At 48.6% G+C, this 25,194-nt stretch overlaps 1 protein-coding gene across 1 annotated transcript in view; it reads left to right on the top strand.

Annotated features, from left to right (window-relative positions):
* NEK2 (NIMA related kinase 2) overlaps window positions 1–25,194 on the top strand; it is a 457,766-nt gene that overhangs the window by 39,169 nt on the left and 393,403 nt on the right. The window contains exon 3 of the mRNA XM_069608523.1: window positions 1,450–1,690. Coding sequence (XP_069464624.1) covers window positions 1,450–1,690 — 241 coding nt within the window. The remainder of the gene's footprint in view (window positions 1–1,449; window positions 1,691–25,194) is intronic.

Below are 25,194 nucleotides of genomic sequence, written 5' to 3'. Positions count from 1 at the left end.
GCCCCTGACACTTCAGGCAGTGCTCGAGTGGGGAGAGGTACAGAGGGGGGGGGGGGTAAACAAGTAATGGGGATGGAGGAGACAACAATTTTAACCATCATACTCGGTCCGGGGGCAATTCGAATAGAGTAAGTGCAGAGAAAGGTAAGGGAGGGAGAGGAGGGAGGAGATAATGAGAGCAGAGAATAAAACAATGGAAAGAGCAGAGAAGCAGATGGGAGTGGGCGAATACAGTTGCAGAGGTCAGTAAAACACAATGTTGTAAGGAAACCGAGAATGTAGGCGAGGATTCACGGTGACGATGGGTACAGCATGATTCAAGGGGAACTGAGTGCGGGATCCAGCATGAGAGTAGAGGGGGTGAAGCACCACGAGTGGATGTGTCCAAAAGTCAAATCCAAGCATTGGCAAGAGGTTATAGATGGTGAACCCTTCGTGAATCGAGACAACTCCTGCAATGAAAGGGATGGGGAGGAATGGAACAGGGATAAGGGGGGGGGGCAACTCCCCCCTCCTTCTTAGGGGATCAGAGGGGCTGGGCGTACACAGCGACAACACAGGACCAGTGGGCTGGGAAGCACACAGCGACAGCACTGAGGACCAGAGGGGGCTGGGGTGGACACCAGTAATATCGCGGGAGGCCAGGGGGCAGTGGCACACAGCAACAACTCTGGGGACTAGAGGATGTGGAGGCACACAACGACATCACGGGGACCAGAGGGGGCTGGGGGCATACAGCAACAGCACTGGGGACCTGGGGGGCACAGTGGTGACGTCACGGTGGACCAGGGGGGTGGGGCATACAGCAACAGCACAGGGACCAGAGGGGGCTGGAGGCACACAGCAATGCGATGGGGATCGGGGGGGGGCGCTCAAGTGGCATCAGAGGTCCAGAGGGGGCTGTGGGGCATACAGCGAAATCAATGGGGCCAGGGGGAGGGGCTGGCGGCACACAGCGACAACACTGCGACTGAGGGGGCCTGGGCACACAGCTGCATCATGGGGACAGAGGGGGCCAGGGGCACAGTGACATGGGAACCAGAGGGACTGGGGCACACAGCGACATCACAGGGACCAGAGGGGCTTGGGAGCACGCAGTGACGAGGGGATGGGAGGGGGGCATACAGCAACAACACGGGGGACTAGAGGGGCTGGGGGGGCACATATATGTAGGTATCCAGGTGTTAATGTCACTTTATACTTGTGTAAATCTATTGGTTAGCGTTTTTTCATAACCGAAGCCAAATGTCGATAAAGTACCACAAATAAATCTGATGACGCGCCTTAAAATTGTTAGCCGAAATAAGGGCTAAGCACTGGTATTAATAGCAGACTTCTTTTAGACACCGTTGTGATGTACAAATTAACGTTACACTGCATTTGAGTGATCTGGATTTGAATGCTTGATCTCATGGGGAATGAAGTGTTTATTTTTATTTTTCCCCCCAGGCGCTTTTTGGATGAAGAATTTGTACTTCGTGTTTTTGCACAGCTGATTTTGGCATTGAAAGATTGCCATAAACGAAATGATGGTGGACTCACTGTTCTTCACCGTGACCTGAAACCGGCCAATATTTTTCTGGATGCAAAACAAAATGTGAAACTTGGAGACTTTGGACTGGCTCGGATATTGCAACACGACCACAGCTTTGCAAAGACATTTGTTGGCACGCCATATTACATGTCACCAGTGAGTGTGTTCTGTTTTTATGATCTGCTGTTGTGAAGTATATCTCTCAAAACTACGATTTCAAATTGCCTCTTATATATAAATGACCACCTACCTATTTTGACGATTATCAAAGTTCATATGGGTGAAGCATCGAACAAAGGTACAGAGAAATCGATGGCCCTTCGTGTCATATTGAGTAGTGGAGGTTGGTCTGTTAGCCAAATTACTTTTCTCTCAGTTCCCAGCTTAGCATTGATAACTGCTTTTCTTCACTGCATTTTATTAATGGCTTTTTGAATGCCTGCACTGCTCCCGGTTTTCTTATTACATGGTGCTTTCCTCACCTTTTTGTCTGTAGACTGACCTCAAGGCCTACAGTCTTGTCAGTTCTGGAATATTATGGTGGTCCTCCCAGTGCATTTTGTCATAGGCCTGCTACTTTCACTGGCCCGAATATTCTCTTACAGCAGGTATTTCATTTGCTCCTATTTGATATTCTACGATCTATGGTAAAATCACAATAGAGTTCTGATTTCTTCTGTTCAACGTCAGCTGCAAAATGGCTACCGAAAACCTCCCAGTTTTCCTGGAGTCTAGCACCATTTGACTTTGGTTGTCTTTTTTTTTTTTGTTAAACCGAAAGACTGACTGTCACGTTTTCGGTATGCTCCAAATTCCGATCCTTTTGCCAAGTGTTTGTATTCAGCAAGATGCTGCTTTTGTTTGGATATTTTGATCAGGGAGCTTGTGGCCGAGAGACGTTTTTCTGTTTTCTTTGTTGCACTGCTTTCAAGCAGAACAAAAGTCTCTTCAAGCTCAGTTGATCTGATAGAGCCAAATACCATGTCCTTGAAGAATGTATGAAATTGGAAGTGGTTCACATTGGCTTTTCCTGGTTGTAAGAATAATTCCATATTGCTCGTATGATTGACATGCGGAAGTCTCCTACTGAAATCTGAGATGATGTACAACCTTGTTAATCCAGATTTCGTGACTATCCTGGTTTCTGCAACTGAGGAATACTGCAGTCCAGCCCATTGTTTGACGATTGTATTCCTAATATCTTAACGTTTGTGCCAAGCCCTAACCCTTATACTCTCCACTCTTGTCAATTGATTAGTTAGTCCTAAAACCATACAGTTGATTGCTGGCATGAATTTGACTATCTGGGTCCCTGTACACCGGCTCACCTAGTAGGCTTTTGGAGCAGTTAGCCCTGGTTGCCAGAGATCACTGTGGGTCTCTTTTGAAAAAGGTGATCTGCGCTATTGACCAGTCCTGGTGTAAACCATACTCTCACTTTGGTCCGTTCAAAGGTAGGACTTTGATATCGGTGTCCTCAATTACCCTGTCTTTGATTTTGAAGAAGATGGCATCCATGAACCTGGAGCAGTACCTGCAAGACCTTTTCTTTTTTGGGGTCTCAAAGTCTGGCGCTTAAGACTGCCATGTGAAAGATTTCACTTTGGTCTGGGTGATAGTCCTCTAACATGGACAGAGGCTCTATTTTAGTCCTTAGACCTTTGGATCTGTTGGCTGTCTTGACTGACACCATTCAGTCATTGCAAATTCTTAAAGTTCCCAGTAGTCCGACCCTCCAGGATATTGCGCCATGAAATGGCAAATTGTGCGGCACAAAACTTTATATATTGCAGCATTTTTACTGCACATTTTTTAACTGGAGGGTGTAAGGTTGGTACATTGTAAGAAAGAGGCAGTGTCCAAGCCTACAAGAGAGCCAGGTGTCATTATGTTCACCTTTTTTGTATCAATTTAAAAGCAAGCGTCCCAGATATCTCTGACTTGGCAGAACAGTGTTTGTTTTTGCTTGGTTTTTTGTTTGATGTGCATGCCTATTGAATATGATTCACTGTATTGATTGTTATCAGTTGCAATGCTGAAAATATCCCCTTCTATGTGCTCCAAACCCTACTCACACACCGCTCTCGCCCACACGTCTCACCAATTCTCCAGCATTGGATCTTTCATGGATTCACATGCTTAGAATATTCCCCGTCGTCAGGCTGGGAATCCCCGGTACATTATATAGACCCTTTCCCGTAGGAAAACTTTTTCGACGCTTATGCGTCCTATCCACCTCGTTTTGTATCATGCGTGCCCGCGCCGTCAGGACGCCATGATATAAATACAGGACCCGCCCCCACGCTCCCTCAGATTTCAACCGTCTTTCAAAGTAGTGGGATCCTCGTGGTTACTGCTAATTGAAATTAGGTTGTATTTTCGCTTCGGCGACGTTACATTCTGAAGAAAATATGTACGGAAAATCTTTATTTCGTCCTTGTGCGACATGTGGACTCAAAAAAGTCTATGAAGGTGATGCCCACATGAATTGTATCTACTGTCTCCACCCGCACCACACGGCGGATACATGCGAGATATGCCAGGGTTTCTCCCAAAAAACCCTTAAAGACCGGAAAAGAAGGTTGGTCGACTGGCTTAACGACGGAGCGGGTGCCTATCCGGCATCAGAAGTTGGCTCCACGGCCTCCAGGAGCAAGTCGGAACCCCCCTCGAAGAAGGTGCGGCCTGTCGAAAAATGCCCTGTGGACAAGCATACGGGGAAGCATGCTGGGTCTTCCTCATCACACAAAAAGTCCTCCTCCTCATCCTTTAAGACGGAGAGGCAAGTGGCATCAAAATCCTCCTCAGGGGACCGTCCTAGGTCTTCCGTGAGTCGAGACGCTTCAGCAGGGAAGTCGGCAACGAAATCAGCTACGAAGTCTAAAGGCTCGGTGCCGGCTACTTGCTCGTCGACCCCGGTGTCGCCGACGATGCCTATTACTATTCAGGCAGCAGCGGTGGGGATTCCTTCGTCGACGGTGACTCAATCTATGGCCTGACAGCCAGAGGTTTGTGACCCGGCCCCCCCTGAGGTCCTGCTGCAAGACACGGCCTTGCCGGGGTCGTCGGTGGAAGGAGAATATGGCATGGTTATGCAGCCGTCGGACTTGGGCCTAAGGCCTTCCAATACGTTGACGACGAGTGCGAGTGGGGGTGTGGTCCCTCTATCCTCGACGTTGCTGACCCACCAGACGGTTTTGTCTCTGGATGTGCTTAATACACTTCAGAAGCTCCTGCAGCGTCTGGATACGCAGATCCCTCAGCCTGGCACTTCATCGTCGATATTTTCTGCACCTTTCGTCGACGAGCAAGCTCAAGCAGCTCGCTCAACGACCAAAAGCCCGTCAGCCTCCCAGGTGGTGAAGGATCGTCCTCGAGCGCAGGAGGAGGGTGAGCTATCGGAGTCCGATTCTATACGAGGTGACTCAGGGTCAGACATTTCCCTGTCACCGTCGAGAGACCCAACATGGAATTCGGATGTAGAGGTAGAGTCTACGAGGAGCCAGGCACAACCATCTCCTCCGGATGATGTGGGAGCCTTCCATGCAATGATGGGAAAAGCGTGTTCCGAGTTCGGCTTAATTCCTGAGGAGCAAAAGAAAGATTGCTTTCTTTTTGATCACATGGGTCAAAGGAGGAAGTCGGTATTTGCCATCCCAATCCTGGACCACGTATGGCAAGAAGGCCTGAAGACGATGCGTCATCTGTTCTCGGAACCGGCTATTAAGGGGCGTATTGAGAAAAAGTTTAAAGCTCCGGAGTCCACTCCAAAATGTCTAACATCACAGCCACTGTCAGACTCTGTGGTATCGGCGGCAGCGGCTAGGAAGGCCAGAGTACAGCAAAAATGTTAAACCCCACCAGAAAGCGAGGCAAGGAGACAGGACGCCTTCGGGAAAAATGTGCTCTCAGTCGGCGCCACGACGGTAAGAGCAGCCAACTCCTTGGCGATTGTATCACGTTACGATAGGGAGATGTGGCATAAAATAGCCCCTATCCTAGAACATCTGCCGGAAGAACATCGCAAAGCAGCCATGTTGCTAGTACGGGATGGCGAGGAGGCCTCGAACCATGCAATTAATATTGCGGTGGACCTAGCAGAGTCTGGGTTCAAACAAATCAATCATGGCGTAGTAATTCGTCAACAAGCGTGGCTCAAATGTACTACTTTTAGACCTGAAGTCCAGTACAAAGTTCTAGACATGCCATGTGAAGGAGAACATCTGTTTGGAGACAAGGTAGATGAAGCCTTGAAGGGGATGAAGGAAGACACGGATACCGCTAGGTCTCTTGGCACCCTCCAGACAGGTAGAAGTTTTCGCTCTTTTCGCCCCTTCAGGGGTGCCTCTGGAAACTCCCGCTTTGGAGCCTCTAGGGACCGTGGATTTAACAGGCCCTCATACTCCTCACAAGGTTACAGACGGGCATCCTAGTCGGCACGTAGAGGCAGAGATTATCAAGCCTCCAGACGACGAGGCTCGGGTCCTTCGTCGACGAAGGACAAGCAAACCAGCAACCAATGACGGCCTTCGGAACGTCCTGGGGGGTCGAGTCTCTCATCATATCGACCAATGGAAATGCATCACCACAGATCGATGGGTTCTGGACACGATTCGCATGGGTCATGCGCTGCAATTCAAAAACAAGCCTCCAAGTCTTCCGCCAGTGTTTTCGGCCCAGCCCCACCTTCGAGTTCTAAGACAAGAGGCGGCGCTTATGCTACAAAAAGGAGCGGTAGAACAGGTTCCTGTGGCACAGGAAGGACAAGGGGTTTATTCCCGGTTCTTCGTCGTCAAGAAGCCAAATGGAAAATGGAGGCCCATTCTCGACCTGAGGGTACTCAACAAATGGCTAAAGAGCTCAAAATTCAAAATGCTAAAGCTCCAGGAGGATATCAGGTCAGTGCAACCCATGGATTATCTGTCGTCGCTAGACCTTCAGGACGCATATTTTCATATCCCAATACGTCCACGACACAGGAGATATTTAAGGTTCGTCGTCGGGCGAAAGCATTTTCAGTTCAAGGTCCTCCCGTTCGGTCTCAAGTCCTCCCCCAGGACGTTCACCAAGTGCTTGGCCCCCATAGCGGCCCATTTAAGGAAGGACGGTCACCATGTCTATCCCTATCTAGACGACTGGCTGGTCAGAGGCTCGTCCATGGAACAAACACGAAACAGTCTGGGGGCCACGATGTCCCTCTTACAGGAACTGGGCTTCGCGATAAACTTCAGCAAGTCCTCCGTAGAGCCTTCGAGGACCTTGGTCTTTCTAGGAGCGGAGTTTCGTACGCACACAAGCCTTGTAAGACCATCCAGCGAAAGAATACAGAAGCTACAAAGCAAGGCGTCGGAATGGAGATGCGGTACCAGGGTGTCGGTGCGCAAATACATGTCCCTGCTTGGGACCATGTCATCCTGCATTCCGTTGATAAACAACTGCCGTCTGTTTGAGACCTTGCCAGGAATTTCTAGCGGACCGTTGGGCGCAGAGCCAAGGTCGCTGGTCCGACAGACTGGTCATCGACGAACAACTGGTACAAGCACTCTGTTGGTGGAGAGTTTCTTCTCATCTAACGAAAGAAATGCCTCTGGTGGAACCGGAGTTCCAGAAGACGGTGGTGACGGATGCATCGCTGAGCGGATGGGGAGCTCATCTGGATACGTTACAGGTACAAGGCCGGTGGTCGTTACAAGAGTCCTCCCTGCATATCAACCTGCTAGAACTGAGAGCAGTGCGGTGGGCTCTAAAATCTTTTCTCCCTCAACTGAGAGACTCTGTGATGCGTGTCATGACGGACAACACAACTACAATGTTTTACTTAAGGAAACAAGGAGGCACACGTTCCAGGTCCCTGTCGACGGAGGCACAGAAAATCTGGCATTGGGCCCTGCAACACAACATGCTAATCTTGGCGTTCCACCTGCCAGGTGTGAGAAATGTGGAGGCAGATGCCCTCAGCAGGGAAATGAACGAAGTTCACAAATGGGTGCTGAACGACCAGCAACTACAACATGTATTCAAGAAGTGGGGACATCCTTCCATCGATCTGTTCGCGACGAAGGACAACAGGAAATGCCCTCAGTATGCAAGCAGATGGCCTCAGCAGGGCTCACTGGGGGATGAGTTCTCCTTCCCATGGACGAACAAATTCCTGTACGCATTCCCTCCTTTTCCTCTTATCCGGAGGACGTTGCAATGGATCCTCAAGTACCCATGTCGGGTGATTCTGGTGGCCCCGTATTGGGCCAGGCAGGTGTGGTTCTCAGACCTGCTGCACTTGGCGGCGGCGGAGCCAATGAGGTTCAGGAAGATCCCCAACCTTCTGTCTCGACAGGAGGGTGTCGTCTGGCATCACGACCCGGACAGCCTCAAGTTGACGGCCTGGCTCCTGACTTCGCCGAATTTGGCCAGCTAACGATTCCGGAGGAGTGTCGTCGTATTCTGCAAGCGGCAAGAGCACCTTCCACAAACACTTCATACTCGTACAAATGGAGGAGTTTTCTGTCAGTGGTGTGGGGATCAACCAGGTTTGGTTCCGCAGTCGATTACGCCGGAACAGCTCCTTCCATACTTGCTGTTCTTAGCTCAAAAGGGCTTATCGGTGTCGTCGATAAAAGTACACCTGGCCGCCATCTCCAGGTTTACACGTCAAAGACATTCCGCACCATTATTCAGCGACCGCCTGATTGAGCACTTCCTTAAAGGGCTGTTCAGGAGTTTTCCTCCCGAGAAGAGATTTCCTCCGGTGTGGAGCCTCAATCTGGTGTTAGAGTCTCTTATGAAACCTCCTTTTGAACCAATGTCATCGTCGTCTCTAAAGTTTTTGTCTTGGAAATTGGCCTTCCTGGTGGCCATCACTTCAGCCCGACGTATTTCGGAAATCCAAGGTCTAATGGTAGACCCACCATACTTAAGATTTTTTAAGAACAAGGTGGTCCTTGCCACTAACCCACAGTTCATACCGAAAGCTCCTTCAGTGTTCCATAAACATTCCTCTATTGTCTTACCTACGTTTTTTTCCAGAGCCATGCTCGGGAGCGGAGCGCACGTTACACACATTAGACGTGAAGAGGGCTCTCAAGTTTTATCTTCATCGCACGCAACCTTTCAGGAAAACGAGGCAATTGTTCGTGGCCTATGGTCTGGGTGCTAAAGGCAAAGCCATTTCAAAGCAAGGACTGTCAAGATGGGTATTGTCTACCATTTCGTACTGCCATTCCAAGGCTGGAAAGCCTCTTCTGCGACGCCCAAGAGCTCATTCAACTAGAGCGGCGGCATCGTCGACGGCGCTGTGGTCTGGAGTCCCTCTGGGGGACATCTGCATGGCGGCTACCTGGGCGGCTACACACACTTTTACCCGCCATTACTGCATGTCACAACAACATGCCGAAGATACTCGGATGGGACAGGCGGTGCTTCGACACCTATTCCAATAAGGTAAGCCCCGGTTGAGGGGTTAGTTCTTGTTCAATTATGATTGAATATTGTTCGTTTTCTATGTTAACAATTGCTGATGGGTACACGACCATAGGGAACGGGCATTGTGAGGAAAGTATGTGAGTTTGCATGCACGCCTCCTCTTTTCGGGATGGTACTGCTATGTAATCTATTCTAAGCATGTGAATCCATGAAAGATCCAATGCTGGAGAAGGGAATAGTTTCTTACCTGTAACTCCATTTCTCCAGCATTGGTATCTTTCATGGATTCACATGCGCCCGCCTGCCTCCCCTGGCCATGCAAACTGGTTCCCCCACTACTTTGGGGGCCGAAATCTGAGGGAGCGCGGGGGCGGGTCCTGTATTTATATCATGGCGTCCTGACGGCGCGGGCACGCATGATACAAAACGAGGTGGATAGGACGCATAAGCGTCAAAAGTTTTCCTACGGGAAAGGGTCTATATAATGTACCGGGGATTCCCAGCCTGACGACGGGGAATATTCTAAGCATGTGAATCCATGAAAGATACCAATGCTGGAGAAATGGAGTTACAGGTAAGAAACTATTCCCTTCCCCATCACAACTTGCATTCCCGAACCTCTCACTCTGTCATACACATACTAATGTGCTGTCACACGGCTAAGTCACAATTTGCACTTCCCAGTCCCTTCCACACTCCAAATCATACTCCCAACTCACACCTTATGCTCCCCAATTTCTCCCGCAGTATAGTGCTTAATTCTTTCATGCTACTTCTGCATCTTTCATTCTTTCTCCCATCTATCACTCTTCTTTCATTCTTTCTCCCAATGTGCAGCTCACTGCCTCTTTCCGGGTCACCGCACCCTCTCTGCATTTTAGCCCACTGCTCCCCCTGAGGCCACGCTTACCTCTAGTTTATGTACCTCCAAACCCTCTCTGATTTCTGGCCTGCTGCTTCCTCTCTGATTTCTGGCCCACAACCTCATTGCTTCATCTCTGCTCTCTTGCCCACCGCTTCTACCTCTGACCCACTGCTCTCATTTTGCTTTCTTGCCTACCACTCCACATCTCACCCATCACCCCCATCCCCCTCTCTCTCCTGTCCCGATCGTATTGTGACGATTTAACATGTAGGTTTAGGGCCAGATCTTCCAAAAATGGGGCTTCTAAAAAAGGAGGATATGCTATTTTTTAGAGAACCCATTTTTTGGAACTGAGCAGGTCACCTTAGTCTGAAAGGTGACCTTCGCATTTCCACAGCGCTGAGCTGTGGCACAAATTATGTGCTGGCCAGCTGCCTTTTGTGTTGAAAACGCTCTCCCGACAAGGTCCTACAGGTTCCCAGCGCATTACTCTGGGACAAGCCTTTACAGGGCCTGTCCCTGTAAACTGCAACCCCAAAAAACATATTTTTATCCTATTTGCGGAACAGAAATGCAAGTGAGATAACGTTTAATAACTCGGCTGTTGCCAACCAAAAAAATGTGGCCGGGTCAGGAAGACCCTACGTGTGCCTATTCGCAGCAGGTGCATAGGGTTCCCTACAATTTCTGTACAAATTGAAAGCGTATCTTGTTTATAAATTTGGGATGCTCTTTTAAAAGTGCAGAAACGGACCCTGATTTGCGCAGAGGGGTGAAATGGGCCATCTGAATGGGCACATATCTGATGCGCCCATTCAGATAGCCTTTTTCACAGTGCCATAGTGGATTGGGCTGCTCTTTTGGCGCACACAATGAGTTGTGCATTCCATTTCTTGCATCAAATCTTTTTTTGGAGAACACCCCGCCCCCCATGTCTTTTTATTTAATGGTCGTTTTTGCAAAAACAGCCTGTTTCACTGGTGTTTTTGCAAAAACTACTGTTTTTGCAGCAATTTGCAGGATCACAAAATACCTATAAGCTGGAGGGTGACTAGTCCTGCAGGGCAAGTTCCTTAGTTTACATACTCTACCGCAGAGCAATGCACTTGCCCCAAGGTGACTGGTTACACATTTACCAGTGCTTTTTTGTAAAATGGAGCATGTCGCCATAAGCACACTTCATATGTGCTGTAATGCGCTCAGGTATGCACAGTGAAACTTGTATTTGCCATTTACTTCAAACAAAGTGTGTTTGCAATAAATGGAAAATGTTTCTAAAATCCCCATACTCGTCGGCAAGTCGAGTCTCATGCAAATGGTACTCATCCTTCGTAAAACCTACTCGCCAATGCTAGCGGGCTAGTATATTTTGTAAGCCCTGCCATTGATCATGGGGGCTCGGTTGCACTTCTAGCACTTTAACAATATCTATAGCCTAGGGGTAAGGGCAATTATTTCTCATGTATTCAGTCGGTGGGGAGATTGATCAGTGTTGTGCTTAATCCTCTCTCCTAGTGACACCACCAGCACTTTTTGCTGGACCTTTTTCTTTTTTCTCCTTATTGAGGAGCCTTTTCCCCCTCATTCATTCTTACTGCTTTATCTCTAGGGAACTTTGTTATTTATATTATACTTTGTTATGGAGCCTGGCTTTCCTCCGTATCTCTTAAAGGCACCTGTTATATTTTTGCAGCACACCGCACCCTCCGCGCAGTGTTGCTGGGGACCCTTTGGTTTCTGCTTTTTATAATCTTTAATTTTCCAAAATAACTACTGTTCTTAAGGAAAGAGGGATACTTTGTATCCTTCCTAAAACTTTGATTTATGAGAGATTAGCACACCCTACCTTATGTGTAGTTCTAAGGGGGATACCTAGTTTCTTCCTTCTGTGCTCCTGTGACTTTTTGGTCAGTTTCAAGACTAAAATTATGGTTGGTGGCAGTGGACATGTTCTTCCAATTTGTGTGCTAGGGTCACCTATGTTCTAACATGGTGGTGCCTTCTTTTTTGCCATTTTTTTGTGTGGTTGTCCTTTGTTAGGCCTTCTACCATTCTTGGAGGGGCAGGTCGGAATGTGAGTTTTGCCTTTGGCAGGAACCCTTGGGTGCCCCACCTAGGCTCCAGTGTGTGTGTAGACAGGAAGCAGGGGAGGAGTTTAACACTCCACTGTCCTTTGTCTGCTAGAGGGCGTGAATGGAACCTGTTCTGACTGGGGGACTGGCTGCCCTGATGGGACAGCCACCCGCCCCTAACTGCTGGGAGAGTTGGTAGAGGCGTGAATGGGAAATCTGCATAAAAGCTGAGGCTCCAGTGATCGACTTGCCTGTTGCCTCAGGAACAGAAGATCCGAAGCTGAGGACTGCAGACCCTTCCAGTAACCGTCAAGCGACCACTGTTGTCCTGACCCTGTTTTCTTATCGATGGAGGAGGTCTGAAGTGGGCGACTTTGGCTGGTCGGACCAATCAGTCCAAGACGAACTGCAGATCTAGCCATCTCCCAAGGTGCTGTGACCTTCCAGGGCTGCAAACCACGAATACCAGTGGACCTCAGCCCCATTTTCAGTGCATTCTATTTGCATGGATGAATCCGCCTTGAACTTTGGTGAGCTCCAGTTGGACCTCCAGAGGCACAATCTCACTCATTCAAGTCCCCTCACCAGAGTGCAGGACTGCTGAATTGTGTAAGATCAGCCAAACAATAACTGTTCATTGTTGGAGTTGATAAAAAAGGTGCCAGAACCGTGGACTGAAGAAATCTTTGCTGAGGGTCCTTTCTCGCCACTGCTGCTGTGACCTCCCATTCAGTCTCATTCCTTTTGTCACTAGACCGAGGAATCTGGAGACCAGGTCCGTCGCTGCTGCACAGAAGAGAATCCAGCTGTTTTCATCAACCACCCTAAGGTTCTGTGGCGCTCAAGGTAGAACTACCTCAAGTCGAATAATCGCTAAAGTCTGACTGGAGTATGATTGTCCACCCATACCTCTTGCCCAGGCTTAACAGCTTGTGCTCGGCTAGGGAGTCCTTTGCAGGGTCCCTATAAATTGTACTATCTTGCTAAAGCATTTTATGTAAGTTACTAACCTGTGACTTTTGCTCCACTCCTACACTGACTTTGAACTCTTGCATAGTTACATATTGGACTGCCAAAGCATTAGAGCCTTAAAGTATTAGTAGATAGTACATCACTGCTGTAGTGTTGATTAACCCTCCTTTTCTTACCTACAGGCTTTGTCTGAGTGACTTTAGTAAACAAATAACACTGTCATTCTGAATGTATTGTGTCCTTCAACATATGCCTCATCTTTGACATGTAATGTTCAGCTTCAGCTGCTTCGTAAATCTTTTTTGGCACATGGCGCCGTGCATTGCTGGCATCGAGTCGATGTCCCTCGAAGGCCTCCATCGAGGGTGACGTCATCGAGTATATATGTAGCGTGTGCTGCGCCCGTTGGCCTCAGTTTCGTTTATCTACGACAGTGTTTGCTTAGTTAGCGAAATTCAGCGCGCCTCATTTTGTGACGGTTTGTTACAAAACTCTTTGATATGCCTTCATCTTCGACTCCATCAACACTGAAGTCCGGCTTAAAAAAAAAAAAAAAAAATGCGGGACTGCGGATCCAAGATGTCTCTTACTAACGCGCACTGTATCTGCTTGTGGTGCTTTGGGAAGGACCACGACACGTCGAGTTGTTCCTAGTGTCAGTCCATGACAGGAAGAAAAGGCCTTGAGGGAACGGAAGGGGAAACTCCAGGTAGGAAAAATCTCCTAAATCCCTAAGACTTGTCCCGCTAAGCCTTCGACTGACGAGTCAAGAGGTGACTCTCCTCAGTGTGGGTGGAGGGAGGGGGGTAGAAGACCAAGCGCTCTAGTTCTAGGAGTGGCTCCCACCGATCATAGTCATCAAAAAAGTTGAAGAGATGGCACCGGAGGTCGCTATTGGGCAAAGTTTGTATGCAGTACCCCCTGGGACCACTACACACAACTCTGACCACAGGTATAGGGAACCCAACCTTTGCTATGTGCTGCATAGTTTTGGTAGCATGTTGAGCAGCCAGGCTTATCTCAAGAGGGGTAAATGTGAGCTGTAGTGGAGGTACACAGATTTACATTTAAAGGTATTCAAATAAGCTCTTACACAAAGTTTCTTGCATAACCAATTATTAATTTATCAGTCAGTAGGAAAGCCTTCTTCAGAAGGGAGCAATATAATCATACCACACAAATACACTTCAATACTGTACACTCTTAGATTCTAAATCAGTAAAGACCCTTTTGGGATGGCCCACATATGCAACCTACACCAATAAGTGACTTGAGTAACTAGAGTGCTGGGGACATTAATATCTTACTGCTGGCATCTAGAATACTTTTAGGAATTGGTAAAAGGCAAAGGTTATTGGAACACAAGAGACTGCAAATATTCTTAAGCAGGCAAATACTTTTGGATCCTCCAAGAGGAGTCCTACAATTCAATAGGGTAAGCCAAAGTTAACGGGCAAAAGTCTTGTATAGGATGAAGCAGATCTGGTAAGTAAATGGAAAAGTCTTTGCACAAGTTCTTAGGATTCTTTGATGAAGAATCAAATGTAGGGCCACAAGCTGGTTAGATTTGTGAGTTGTAGAAGTTTCAAGCAACTGTACAGTAAGAGGTAAGTTCTCTTCGACTTGTTTTACCGTAACTTACAAATGAAGAAAAGATGCAGCTGATGACTTCTGTTCCTGTGCAGCTCTGCAGATCTCACTGTTCCTGGGCCTCAGTCGTGGGGACAAGAGGGAGGACGTAGAGGGACTCCTGCAATGCACTGGGGCGGTCAAAACTCGCAAGCAGCGAACTTCACTTTCAGTGGCTGTTCAGTGTTTCAGCTCCTTGTGTAAGCCGCAAATAGCAACACCGTGGTTTCTGGCTGTCGAGATGGACTTTCCTTGCTTATGGGGTCCCGCACTGAGGGGGTTTAGGCTTGGTCAGTCCTGCTTCCTGGGAGTCCGTAAGATCTTCCAAAAGCTCTAGGCCAGCTTAAAAGCAACGCACACAATCTGGTGTTAATCTCCCTGGCTATACGGTTTCCAGCAGCAATTCTGTGGAAATTCAGCCAGCTCCGAGATGGATGTCAAAGTGTCTCTCTCAAAGGGAAAAGTCGTCCTTGCAGGGGTTTCTCTGTCGATGTGAACTTGGTCTTTCGGCACTGCAGTTTGGCTTCACCGGGCAAACCACCGGTCCAGGAGTTGCAGGAGGCGTCCTCTTCAAGCTCTTCTTCGGTTCCTTCGTCCAGTGGTCGACTCTGCCTTCCAAGCCAAAGGACTTGCCTTTTATTCAGTTCACTCCCATTCATTCCAGCTTAGCTGCCAATCACCCAGCAGGGTGGCTGTCCTTGCTGGACAGCCAGCCAATCACCACAGAGTGCATTTGGGTCTCCTAGGAGACTAAGCACAGGGAGTTTTGGGCACCTCCCTCACTTCCTGCCGACCACAGACTCTCTGGAGCCAGAGGCAGGTTTCACTCATGAATCCCGCCAAAGGCAAAATGAACAGAGACCAAACCTGGTTTGGTGCGCAGAGTAAATCTCCAAAAGGACCTTTCCACAAAGAAATGGCGAAAAGACTGGGCGCCATTTTGACAAAGATGGCTCCTGTGGTTGCTTTACAGCAGCTGTGAACGCAGCCCGGAGTAAATGCACACCATGGTAGTTTAAATGAAGCCACTGCCACCAGCCATTCAATGAGAAAAGGGTAACATAAAACATGTTAGATGAGAAGCTAGACAAAGGGGATACTAGGTAACCCCACCAGCACCCTATTGTAAGATGGTGTGTCTGCTGGGTCTAGAAAGTTACAATGGTAAGTAAAGTCAATTTCACTTTACTGCTCTGGGATACAGTAGTGTGTTTTTTTTTTTTATTATTTTGGTTCGTTAATTAACCTTTCAAAACAACCATATTAAACAAGAGGCAAACACAATCACATATTGTTATAACATTGGAAGCATTATAAAACATCAAAATATTTAAAAAAATGAAAAAAGCAGAATGAACCATAAAAACAAAGTAACACAATACTTTCTGAATTAATTAGCTACTCCATTCCTTTCATTAAAAGAGATATATAGGGTAGACCACATGCAACATGAGCTAACCCCACACACGCTTCATTACAATTTATAAAATTTGAAAAATGCAAAATTTCTATTAAGAATATATACAAGCTTAGCAGCCATGGAGACTAAATCTCGCTACAATCTGTATATAGTTCTGTATTTAAAAATCGAATAATAGCTATTCTCAATGAGATTTTGGGAGTCGCAAATAGCTTGTGCCATAATTCATCATTTGTCCAAGTTATGAGATGTGATCATGTCAATATGTTAAAAACAGCTTCTCTGTTTTCTCAAAGCAGGACACTCAATTAGTATAGGTCTTAGAGTTTCTTTGATTTCTGGTTCTTTACAAAAACGACAGTACGAATTTTCCACTTTAATTAGACCTCTTCTCAATAATATTTGGTTTGTGGGCCAGAAGCTCAACCGAAATCTTTATCTGGTTTCTTAGATTAGGAGAAGGACATTTCAGTAAGTAATCAGCTGTTTGCCGAAATTATTTGTGTCCAAAACTATCTCTATCGAAATCTTTCAGTTGGCGACAACTTTGTTGAGTGAGATGCCAATCCAATTGATATAACTTAAGTTTAGCTTTAGTAGGATTGGTAAGCAAGAGATCTAATGAGATGTTAGCTTCAGCCATAACTGATAGTACGGCAGTTCTCCAGCATGGGGTCTGGCATGGATTCACATGCTCATGAATATTCCCCGTCGTCAGGCTGGGAATCCTCGGTAAAGAAAAAAACAGTATCAGTTTCGTTTCTGATCTGTCTTACGTAGTAGTAACCAATCACTGGTCTCTGCGTGATACTGACCACAGCCAATGACTGCCCTCTACCTAAGCACCGCCTCTGGCCGCCATCTTCAGATTTTTACTGCACGTTCATGTGTTGGGATCCTCGTGCTATTGCTCTCGAGCGTTAGTGCTATTTTTTTCACGTTTTTTCTCAAAAACTTCGTTTTTTTGGTCAAAAGAGCCTCAAGCTCCACCGACTCTCCATCCGATCAACGGGGACCCGTGTCGGATTAGTCTACGCCCCTCAAGGGTGAAGATTTCATCGAGCTACGCTTTTGGAGGACTCCAGAAGTTTCTCAGGTCCATCTCAGTCATGGCCCAGGAGAAGGGAAGCTCGACGCCCGGAAAGCTGTTCAGGGTCTGCCCTGGATGCCAGCTGCAGAATGTCATTAAGGAAGATGAACACTCCTTTTGTCTTTGCCTCAACCTCTGAGGAAGAACTGATCGAGGTCTTAAGCCACGGCGTTGGCGTGGAAGAAGACCAGCCCGTCGGACTCCCCTCTGCCAGCGCGGCAAGACAACTCGGCGGCCATTTTGTTGGCTATACAGTCCTTATGCTCAGAGATAAGGACGAGACTGCCGTTACCAGTGGAGGAACCACTCCCGTCGGGGGACCCGGAACCAGGCCCTTCTGGCAGCCCCCCTCCTAAGAAAAGAAGGATTCACCCTCCACCTCCTTTTCAACCGTCGCGCCCCGTTCAGCCCTCCTCCCCGTCCACGACTCGAGGGGATGACACGGGGACTGACACGGCCGCGACGGGTACGGACGACGAGGTGTACGACGAGGATCTGCCGTAGTCACCTCCCACCCGGGCCTCCCCGCCCGACGAGATTGGATCTTTTCACTCCATGATCGCCAGGGCATCCGAGCTCTTCCAGCTCTGCCCTGAGGAGAAGAAGAAGGAAGGTTTCCTTTATCAGCGGCGCGAGGCCAAGGGGAAGAAGGTCCTCGCGGTACCTCTACTGGACGATATTTGGGATGAGGGCCTCGCCCTCCTCAAGAACCCATCCACGATGCCTGCTAGAAGAGACCGGTACGAGAAGAAGTACCGGGTCCCGGACGCGGCCCCCTTGTGCCTCCGGGCACAGCCTACCCCGGACTCCGTCGTCTCCGCGGCGGCCAGGAAGAAAGCGGGGGGCGGGGGAGTGCGGCCTCCACGTCGACTTCCCCGCCAGACGAGGGAAAGAAATTGGACACGATGGGGCGCAGGGTCATCTCGTCTGCAGCGACGACGATTAAGGCGGCCAACGCCTTGGCTATCGTAGCCCGCTACGACAGGGAGCTCCCCCTGGCTCCCCTGCTGGACTTCCTACCGGACGACAAGAGGGCGGATGCCCTGGAGATCTTGCAGGAAGGTGAGGTGGCGTTGGACCACGCCATCACGATTGCGACGGACATCGCCGACACTGGATTTTGCCAGTTGGGCAACGGCGTGCGCCTTAGGCGGCGTGGGTGGCTCAAGGCTACTGACTTCCATCAAGACGTACAGACCAGAGTCCTGGACATGCCGTTCGATGGGAACAACCTGTTTGGGAAAACAGTGGACGATTCCCTTCAAGCCATTAAAGCGGACACGGAGACGGCCCGGGCTCTCGGGGTTCTCCAGCAACGGCGGCCACCCTTTCGGAGCGGCGGAGGCAAGGGCGCCTCCAAAGGTTCCGGCGGCGGATTTTCCACCTACCGTCAAGCGGCCCGTTCGTCGTCTCAGGAAGCTTACAGGGGACGAGGCAAGTCAGGCGGACCCCGCCGTTGTCGCCAAGGAGGTCAAGGCGGCAAAGCCTCGTCTAAGCAGGATTGAACCGGCCGTGGGGTCGGGCCCCCACCGAAGCACCCCGGTGGGAGGCCGGCTGGCGAGCTTCGTCAGCGTGTGGGAGTCCATCTCCACCGACCGTTGGGTGCTGGACGCCCTAGCCCAGGGCCACGCGCTCGAGTTCCAAAGAAGGTGCCCGCGCGTCCCCCCTGTGGCCAGGAAAGAGCTTCACGTCCCTCAGCTTCTCCGGGAGGTAAAGGCGATGCTCAGGAAGGGCGCCATCGAACTCGTCCCAAAGAGGCTTCGGGGCTCCGGAGTTTACTCAAGATACTTCCTCGTGAAGAAGAAGACGGGAGGATGGCGCCCCATCCTAGACCTACGACGACTGAACAAGTTCATCAAGGCACAGAAGTTCCGGATGGTCACCCTCCAGCACATCCTGGGTCAGCTGGAGGAGGGCGACTTCCTGTCGTCGTTGGATTTGGAGGATGCCTACTTCCATATTCCCATCCTAAAGGGGCACCGAAAATTTCTCAGGTTCGTGGTCCAAGGGCGTCACTATCAGTTCAGAGCCCTTCCCTTCGGTCTACGGTCGGCACCCAGGGTATTCACCAAGTGCCTTGCACCAGTGGCGGCGCAGCTGCGCCGAGAGGGGATCCACGTCTACCCCTACCTGGACGACTGGCTCATCCGAGCCAAGACGAGGGAGCTCGCCGTGGAGCACACGGCAAGGACCGTCCAACTTCTCACGGACCTGGGATTCTCCGTGAACTACGCCAAGTCCCACCTGGTACCCGTGCAAGACGCACTGTTTCTGGGAGCGAAGCTCGACACAGTGTCCCTTCTGGCCTCCCTGTCGGAGGAAAGGACCAGGGCCATCCTGGGCAAGGTACAGCGGATGTTGGTTGCCGACGCGGCCAAGGTGAGGTCCATCAAGTCCCTCCTCGGAATGATGTCTTCTTGCATCTACCTCATTCCCATTTGCAGCCTCCGGATGCGCCTGTTGCAGGAGTTCCTGGATGTGCGCTGGATCCAAACGACGGGCAGCTTCGAGGAGAGGATCACACTCGACGAGAGTTTCCGGCGAGCGATCCGGTGGTGGGGCACCCGCGCGCATCTGACGGCGGGCATGGACTTCCAGACCCCAGGCCACCTGGAGACAGTGACCACGGATGCCTCCCTGGAAGGGTGGGGAGCGCACACCGAAAATCTGCACGCGAGAGGCCTTTGGCTCCCGATGGAGAAGTCCCTCCATATCAACGTCCTGGAGCTCCGTGCAGTGTTTTGGGCCCTCGGGTCCTTCCTTCCGTCCCTCAAGGGCAAGGTGGTGAGGATCTTCACCGACAACACCACCACCATGTTTTACATCAGGAAACAGGGCGGAACCAGGTCCCGAGCACTGTCCAAGGAGACGCAGGACCTGTGGCATTGGGCCGTCGCCCAAAGGATGTTTCTGGTGCCGTTTCATCTGGCAGCGATAAAAACCATCGCCGACTCACTCAGCAGGGAGCTGCGCTCGTGCCACGAGTGGGGAACTACGGCAGGATCTAGTGGATCGCCTCTTCCGACGGTGGGGCACACCCCAGATCGACCTGTTCGCGACGGCGACGAACTCCAAGTGCCGGAGGTTCGCCAGCAGGTTTCCCCAGCCGAGGAGCATGGGCGATGCTTTCTCGTTCCCCTGGGAGGGCCTGTTCCTATACGCGTTCCCTCCATTGCCACTGCTGATCCGGCTCATCAACCAGCTCAAGAGGTCACGGTGCAGGATGATCCTCGTCGCACCTGCATGGCCGAGGCAGATATGGTTCCCAGACCTTCTGGACTTGTCAGCGTCCCCGTCAATCAAGCTGCCAGTGGACGCGGATCTGCTCTCCAGGGAAGGAGGCGCCATCCTCCACCACGACCCGAAGTCGCTGAGCTTGCAGGCCTGGCTCCTGCAGCGCTAGAGTTTGGAGGATACGACATACCGGCCGACTGCAGAGAGGTTCTTGCAAAGGCCAGGGTGTCCTCGACTCTTAAATGCTACGGACACAAATGGAAGAGGTTCTCTGACTGGTGCCACGCACAGAAGATTAACCCTCTAAGGATTACGGCTCCCCAGGTACTGCCGTACCTTCTGACGCTGGCCAAGGCTGGACTGGCGCACGTGTCCATCAAGACTCATCTTGCTGCGATCTCCCGATACACCAGAACCACGGGGCGGACGTCCTTGTGGTCTCATCGTCTGGTGAAAGAGTTCATGAAGGGACTGTTCAGATCGTTCCCGACGGTGAAGGCTCCGGCCCCGGCGTGGGAGCTCAACGTGGTGCTGACCAAGCTCATGGGACCTCCGTTCGAGCCTCTGCACTCGGCCCCGTTGAAGTTCCTGTCGTGGAAAACAGCGTTTCTTGTGGCCATCACCTCCGCACGACGGGTGGGAGAGATCCAGGCCCTTTCCTGCAAGGCCCCGTACTTGACTTTTCACGACACGAGGGTGGTGCTCAGGACGCACCCCTCCTTCATGCCCAAGGTGCCGTCGGACTTCCACCTCAACGAACCCTTGGTGTGTTTTTCCCGTTGCCTTTGTCGCGAGCTGATAGGACTTTGCACTCGCTGGATGTGGCTAGAGCGCTGAAGTTCTACGTGGACCGCACGAAGTGTTTTCGGAAGACGTCACAACTCTTTGTGAACTTTGGACCTGTCAATCAGGGGAAGGCTCTCTCGAAGGTTTCCATTTCCAGATGGCTCTCCGGCTGTATCATGTACTGTCATCGGTTGGCAAACCGACCGCTGCCTGGCCGTCCGAGAGCCCATTCCACCAGAGCGATCGCAGCTACCACGGCGTTCCTATCTGGTGTGCCCCTGCTGGACATATGCAGGGCTGCTACGTGGAGGTCGACGCACACCTTCACGAAATTCTACTGCGTCGATCGGGATTCCAGGGAGGAGTCCAGGGTCGGCCAAGCAGTGCTGCGCAACCTGTTCGCCTGAGGTGAGCCTGTTGAGGAGGTAAGATTGCTTAATGTTGAGTTTGATGTGATGCTTAATGTTGAGCCTTTGCCACCTCCCGTGGTTGTGCATGTGGGTACTGCTATGTATTCTTTATTCATGAGCATGTGAATCCATGCCAGACCCCATGCTGGAGAAGGAACAAGTTACTTACCTGTAACTGTTGTTCTCCAGCATGGGTCTGGCATAGATTCACATGCGAACCCTCCCGCCTACCCCTCTGCGTCTCTTCACTTGGTCATACTGCCACTTCACGTGCTTCCAAATCTGAAGATGGCTGCCAGAGGCGGGGCTTAGGTAGAGGGCAGTCATTGGCTGTGGTCAGTATGACGCAGAGACCAGTGATTGGTTACTACTACGAAAGACAGATCAGAAACGAAACTGATACTGGTTTTTTCTTTACCGAGGATTCCCAGCCTGACGACGGGGAATATTCATGAGCATGTGAATCCATGCCAGACCCATGCTGGAGAACAACAGTTACAAGTAAGTAACTTGTTCCTTCTCCATTTCAGCAGGAAAGGGTGCTCATAGCGCATTAGATAGGTTGCCAACACTGAAAGCAAATTGATCTTATCTAGACCCAAAGCACACTTTTGAAAAAGACAACACCTCTTCCATGATACTTGCATATGTATGGATAACAAACCCAACTCAAAACGAAGGAGAGCAGTTGGGACCGAGTTAGGAAGAATTAATACTTTTTTCCAAAACTTAGCTTCGATTTTATTCCAATAGCAAGAATTTTGCGGTACCCACGCCTCTGCCCCATATATCATAATAGGAATTGCTTTTTGCTGGTAAAATGTGAGAATGTGCGCACATGAAACTTTACCATATTTATATTGAAGGATCTTAGCTTGGGAAATTAGAATAGTCAATTTATCATTTAAGTTATTTTGTTGAGGCTTATTTGTGGGAGAATTGCTAAGTGACACCCAGATATTTATAATCCTTGACAAGAATCAGTTTCTGATTATTAAGAAACCAATCATAATGTTTCCTTTGCTTCATTTGTTTTTCCCCAACTCCATAATTTGAGTTTTTTTCTAAATTTAGCGTTAGGTTATTTTGGACGACATAAAGGTCAAGTTTATTCGGCATATTCTGGAGACAACTCGGCGTCTGCGATATAAGGACCAAGTCGTCTGCATAAAGAAGCCATGCAATGATCTGGTTGCCAAGTTTAGGCGCATCATTTGTTACTTCCACAAATTCAAGCCCCAAATCAAATATAAACAAATTAAATAGAGTGGTTGCAAGAATACAGCCTTGCTTCAGGCTGCGTTCAGTATGAATAGTTTCAGAAAGTAGCCCATCCATATTCATTTTGACCTGCATCGATGTGTTTGAATGAAGCAGATTTATTATTGATACAAGTGACGGAGGGCAACCAAATCTTCTACGTTTTTGTAGAAGTAACTGACGGTCCACAGAATCAAAGGCAACTCGGAAGTCTACATACACTAAGTAGAGAGGTTGATTTTTCAGCGCATAAAGCACTTTAATTGCATTTAGTGTGGTTATATTGATAGCAGTGCCAAGACCCGCCACAAATCCCGTTTGAAAAGGATCACGACAGTTCTCGGAGTTCACCCAGATGTTGATATCTCTTAATAAGATTCTACTATTGATCTTCCCTGGGGCATCAAGGAGAGCTATCGGGCGATAGCTTGCAAGATTTGTTCGGTCACCTTTTTTATATATTGGCACTGTTATAGCTTTACACCATGAAGGGGGATCACTTTATCTGTATAGCTTGAAAATCGGCACATAAAATTGAAGCCCACAGCACCGGGTTCTGTTTCAAGACAGAATTTGGTAAGCCATATGGGCCAGGAGCTCTAGAAGAGCTGGCCTTATTTATTAAAAATAGCACATCTTCTTGATCGAATTTAAAGGAGAAGACATTGCTAGCCAAATCGGTGGAAAGTTGTGCACTTATTTTGTGGAGGTGCATAGATGTTTGTAAAGTAATCAATCCAGCTCTTTTCAGAAACACCATTGAGTTGTGACATCATCTGAGAGCGAGCTGAGCCCACATTAATCAACTTCCACAATTGGGAGGTATTTTTATTTTTGGTTGCCCAGAGCCACAGTTCGCCATCATTTTGGTACATTGTTGCCTTGTGCGCTCGCATCCAATTTTTGTACTTGGTTTTTACTGTACGTAGGCACAACTCCCGATATTGCACTGGAAGAGATAGTATCTGTCTCTTTTGTTGCCGAAATGACACCTTCCTCAATCTAACAGATTGATCAAAAGCCTGAGCACGACGGTAATTCGACTTATTATCAGATAGAGAGAATGATGCAAATAGATTAATTTTATCATAGTACTCCGGTGGAGCAAGTCCTTGCTCTAATAGATGTCGGTCTTCTACTATACTACAAGCAAAAGCTTCTAACGCAGAACTAGACAATTGTAGTCTGTTCTGTTGAGGATTTATTGTTAAGTTTCTCAACTTTTTTTGTTGAGGCCGGGAGATGTTTTGAGAAGGAATCACAACTTCAACCATCAGCATCAAATGATCACTAGAAATAGTTGGCAATATAGAGAATGTAGTAACTTTAGCAAACAATTCTCTATCCACATATACATAATCTATCGTAGCTTTTTGGGATTCACTTATCCAAGTATGAGATGGAGAATTATCAGTTTCCACAGCTCCATTTAACATTATTAAATCCCAGGTCTTCACAAAGTCAAGCCACAGAGTGACCCGTTCTGAATTTCTCTTCTTAGTCGGAGCTAAAATATGAATATTCAGAGCTAAGATAATATGCTCAATGTTAGGCGTAATCATGATTTTCTCCATTAATTCATTAAGATCATTAAAAAAGGTGGAAGTTAGATCGCCATAGGATTCCAGTATATGTTAACTACTGCAAATCCTATCTTTTAGATCACTATTATTGAACATTGTAAATAAGAAATCGGAGAGGGCCAGTCTGTACTATTGCTTGAGGTAGTTATATTAGAGATAGTTACAAGACCAGCCATTGGTCTTCCTTTTTGGCCTTTTACAGCAGGAACTAGGTGAACATGATGATTATCCCACGACAGAGGAACACTTAGCCATGTTTCCTGTAATAATACTAGATCATAACTTTTTAAGACAGTTGGAATTATTCAGTAAGTGTTTGTGGCCTCTAGTGTTTCAACTCACAACTGCTATTTTGTGAGTGGGAGGACATAGATCACTTAGACCTAGTTAGGATTTCTTACATTGACAGGAAAGCACCATGCTACCCTCATCACACTCACCTTGAACTCCCAACTGCTGTGGGATCTCGTTTGGGAGGCTCTCTTTTGTCGTTGGGATTAAGTTAAATCCCAAGTCATAGAGAGCAAATCTTGCAGACCAAATTGTATTAAAAATAATACACGATTTCATCCACAGGCACGATACAGTTAGATCATTATCGTCCGGAAATTCTACCTGCTGAATATCTCCCGAATTAAGATATTCCAAACTTGCAATGTCCGATAATAGCTGTAAGATACTCGTTCTATTCATAATGTAAGATGGAAAAGACCCACCCCGGCAGCTGAGAAATACTGAATACAGTTTAGGCTGAATATTGCTCTTGCAGTTCTTTTTAGAGCTTACCTCTTTTTTGTTACAACTAATATCTGTTTGCACATCAGTTCTTTTCTTCAACTGGTGTTTTAAATGAAACATTCTTAGAATTCGCTTTCTCATCAGCGGCAATGGTAGAGTCAGATTTATTGCTTATGAGTTTT

The sequence above is a fragment of the Ambystoma mexicanum genome, chromosome 4q, assembly GCF_040938575.1.
Source record: "Ambystoma mexicanum isolate Mex_15411 chromosome 4q, UKY_AmexF1_1, whole genome shotgun sequence".
NCBI lineage: Eukaryota > Metazoa > Chordata > Amphibia > Caudata > Ambystomatidae > Ambystoma > Ambystoma mexicanum.
Note: the sequence above shows the minus strand (reverse complement) of the source record. Positions and strands in the feature narration are given on the sequence as shown.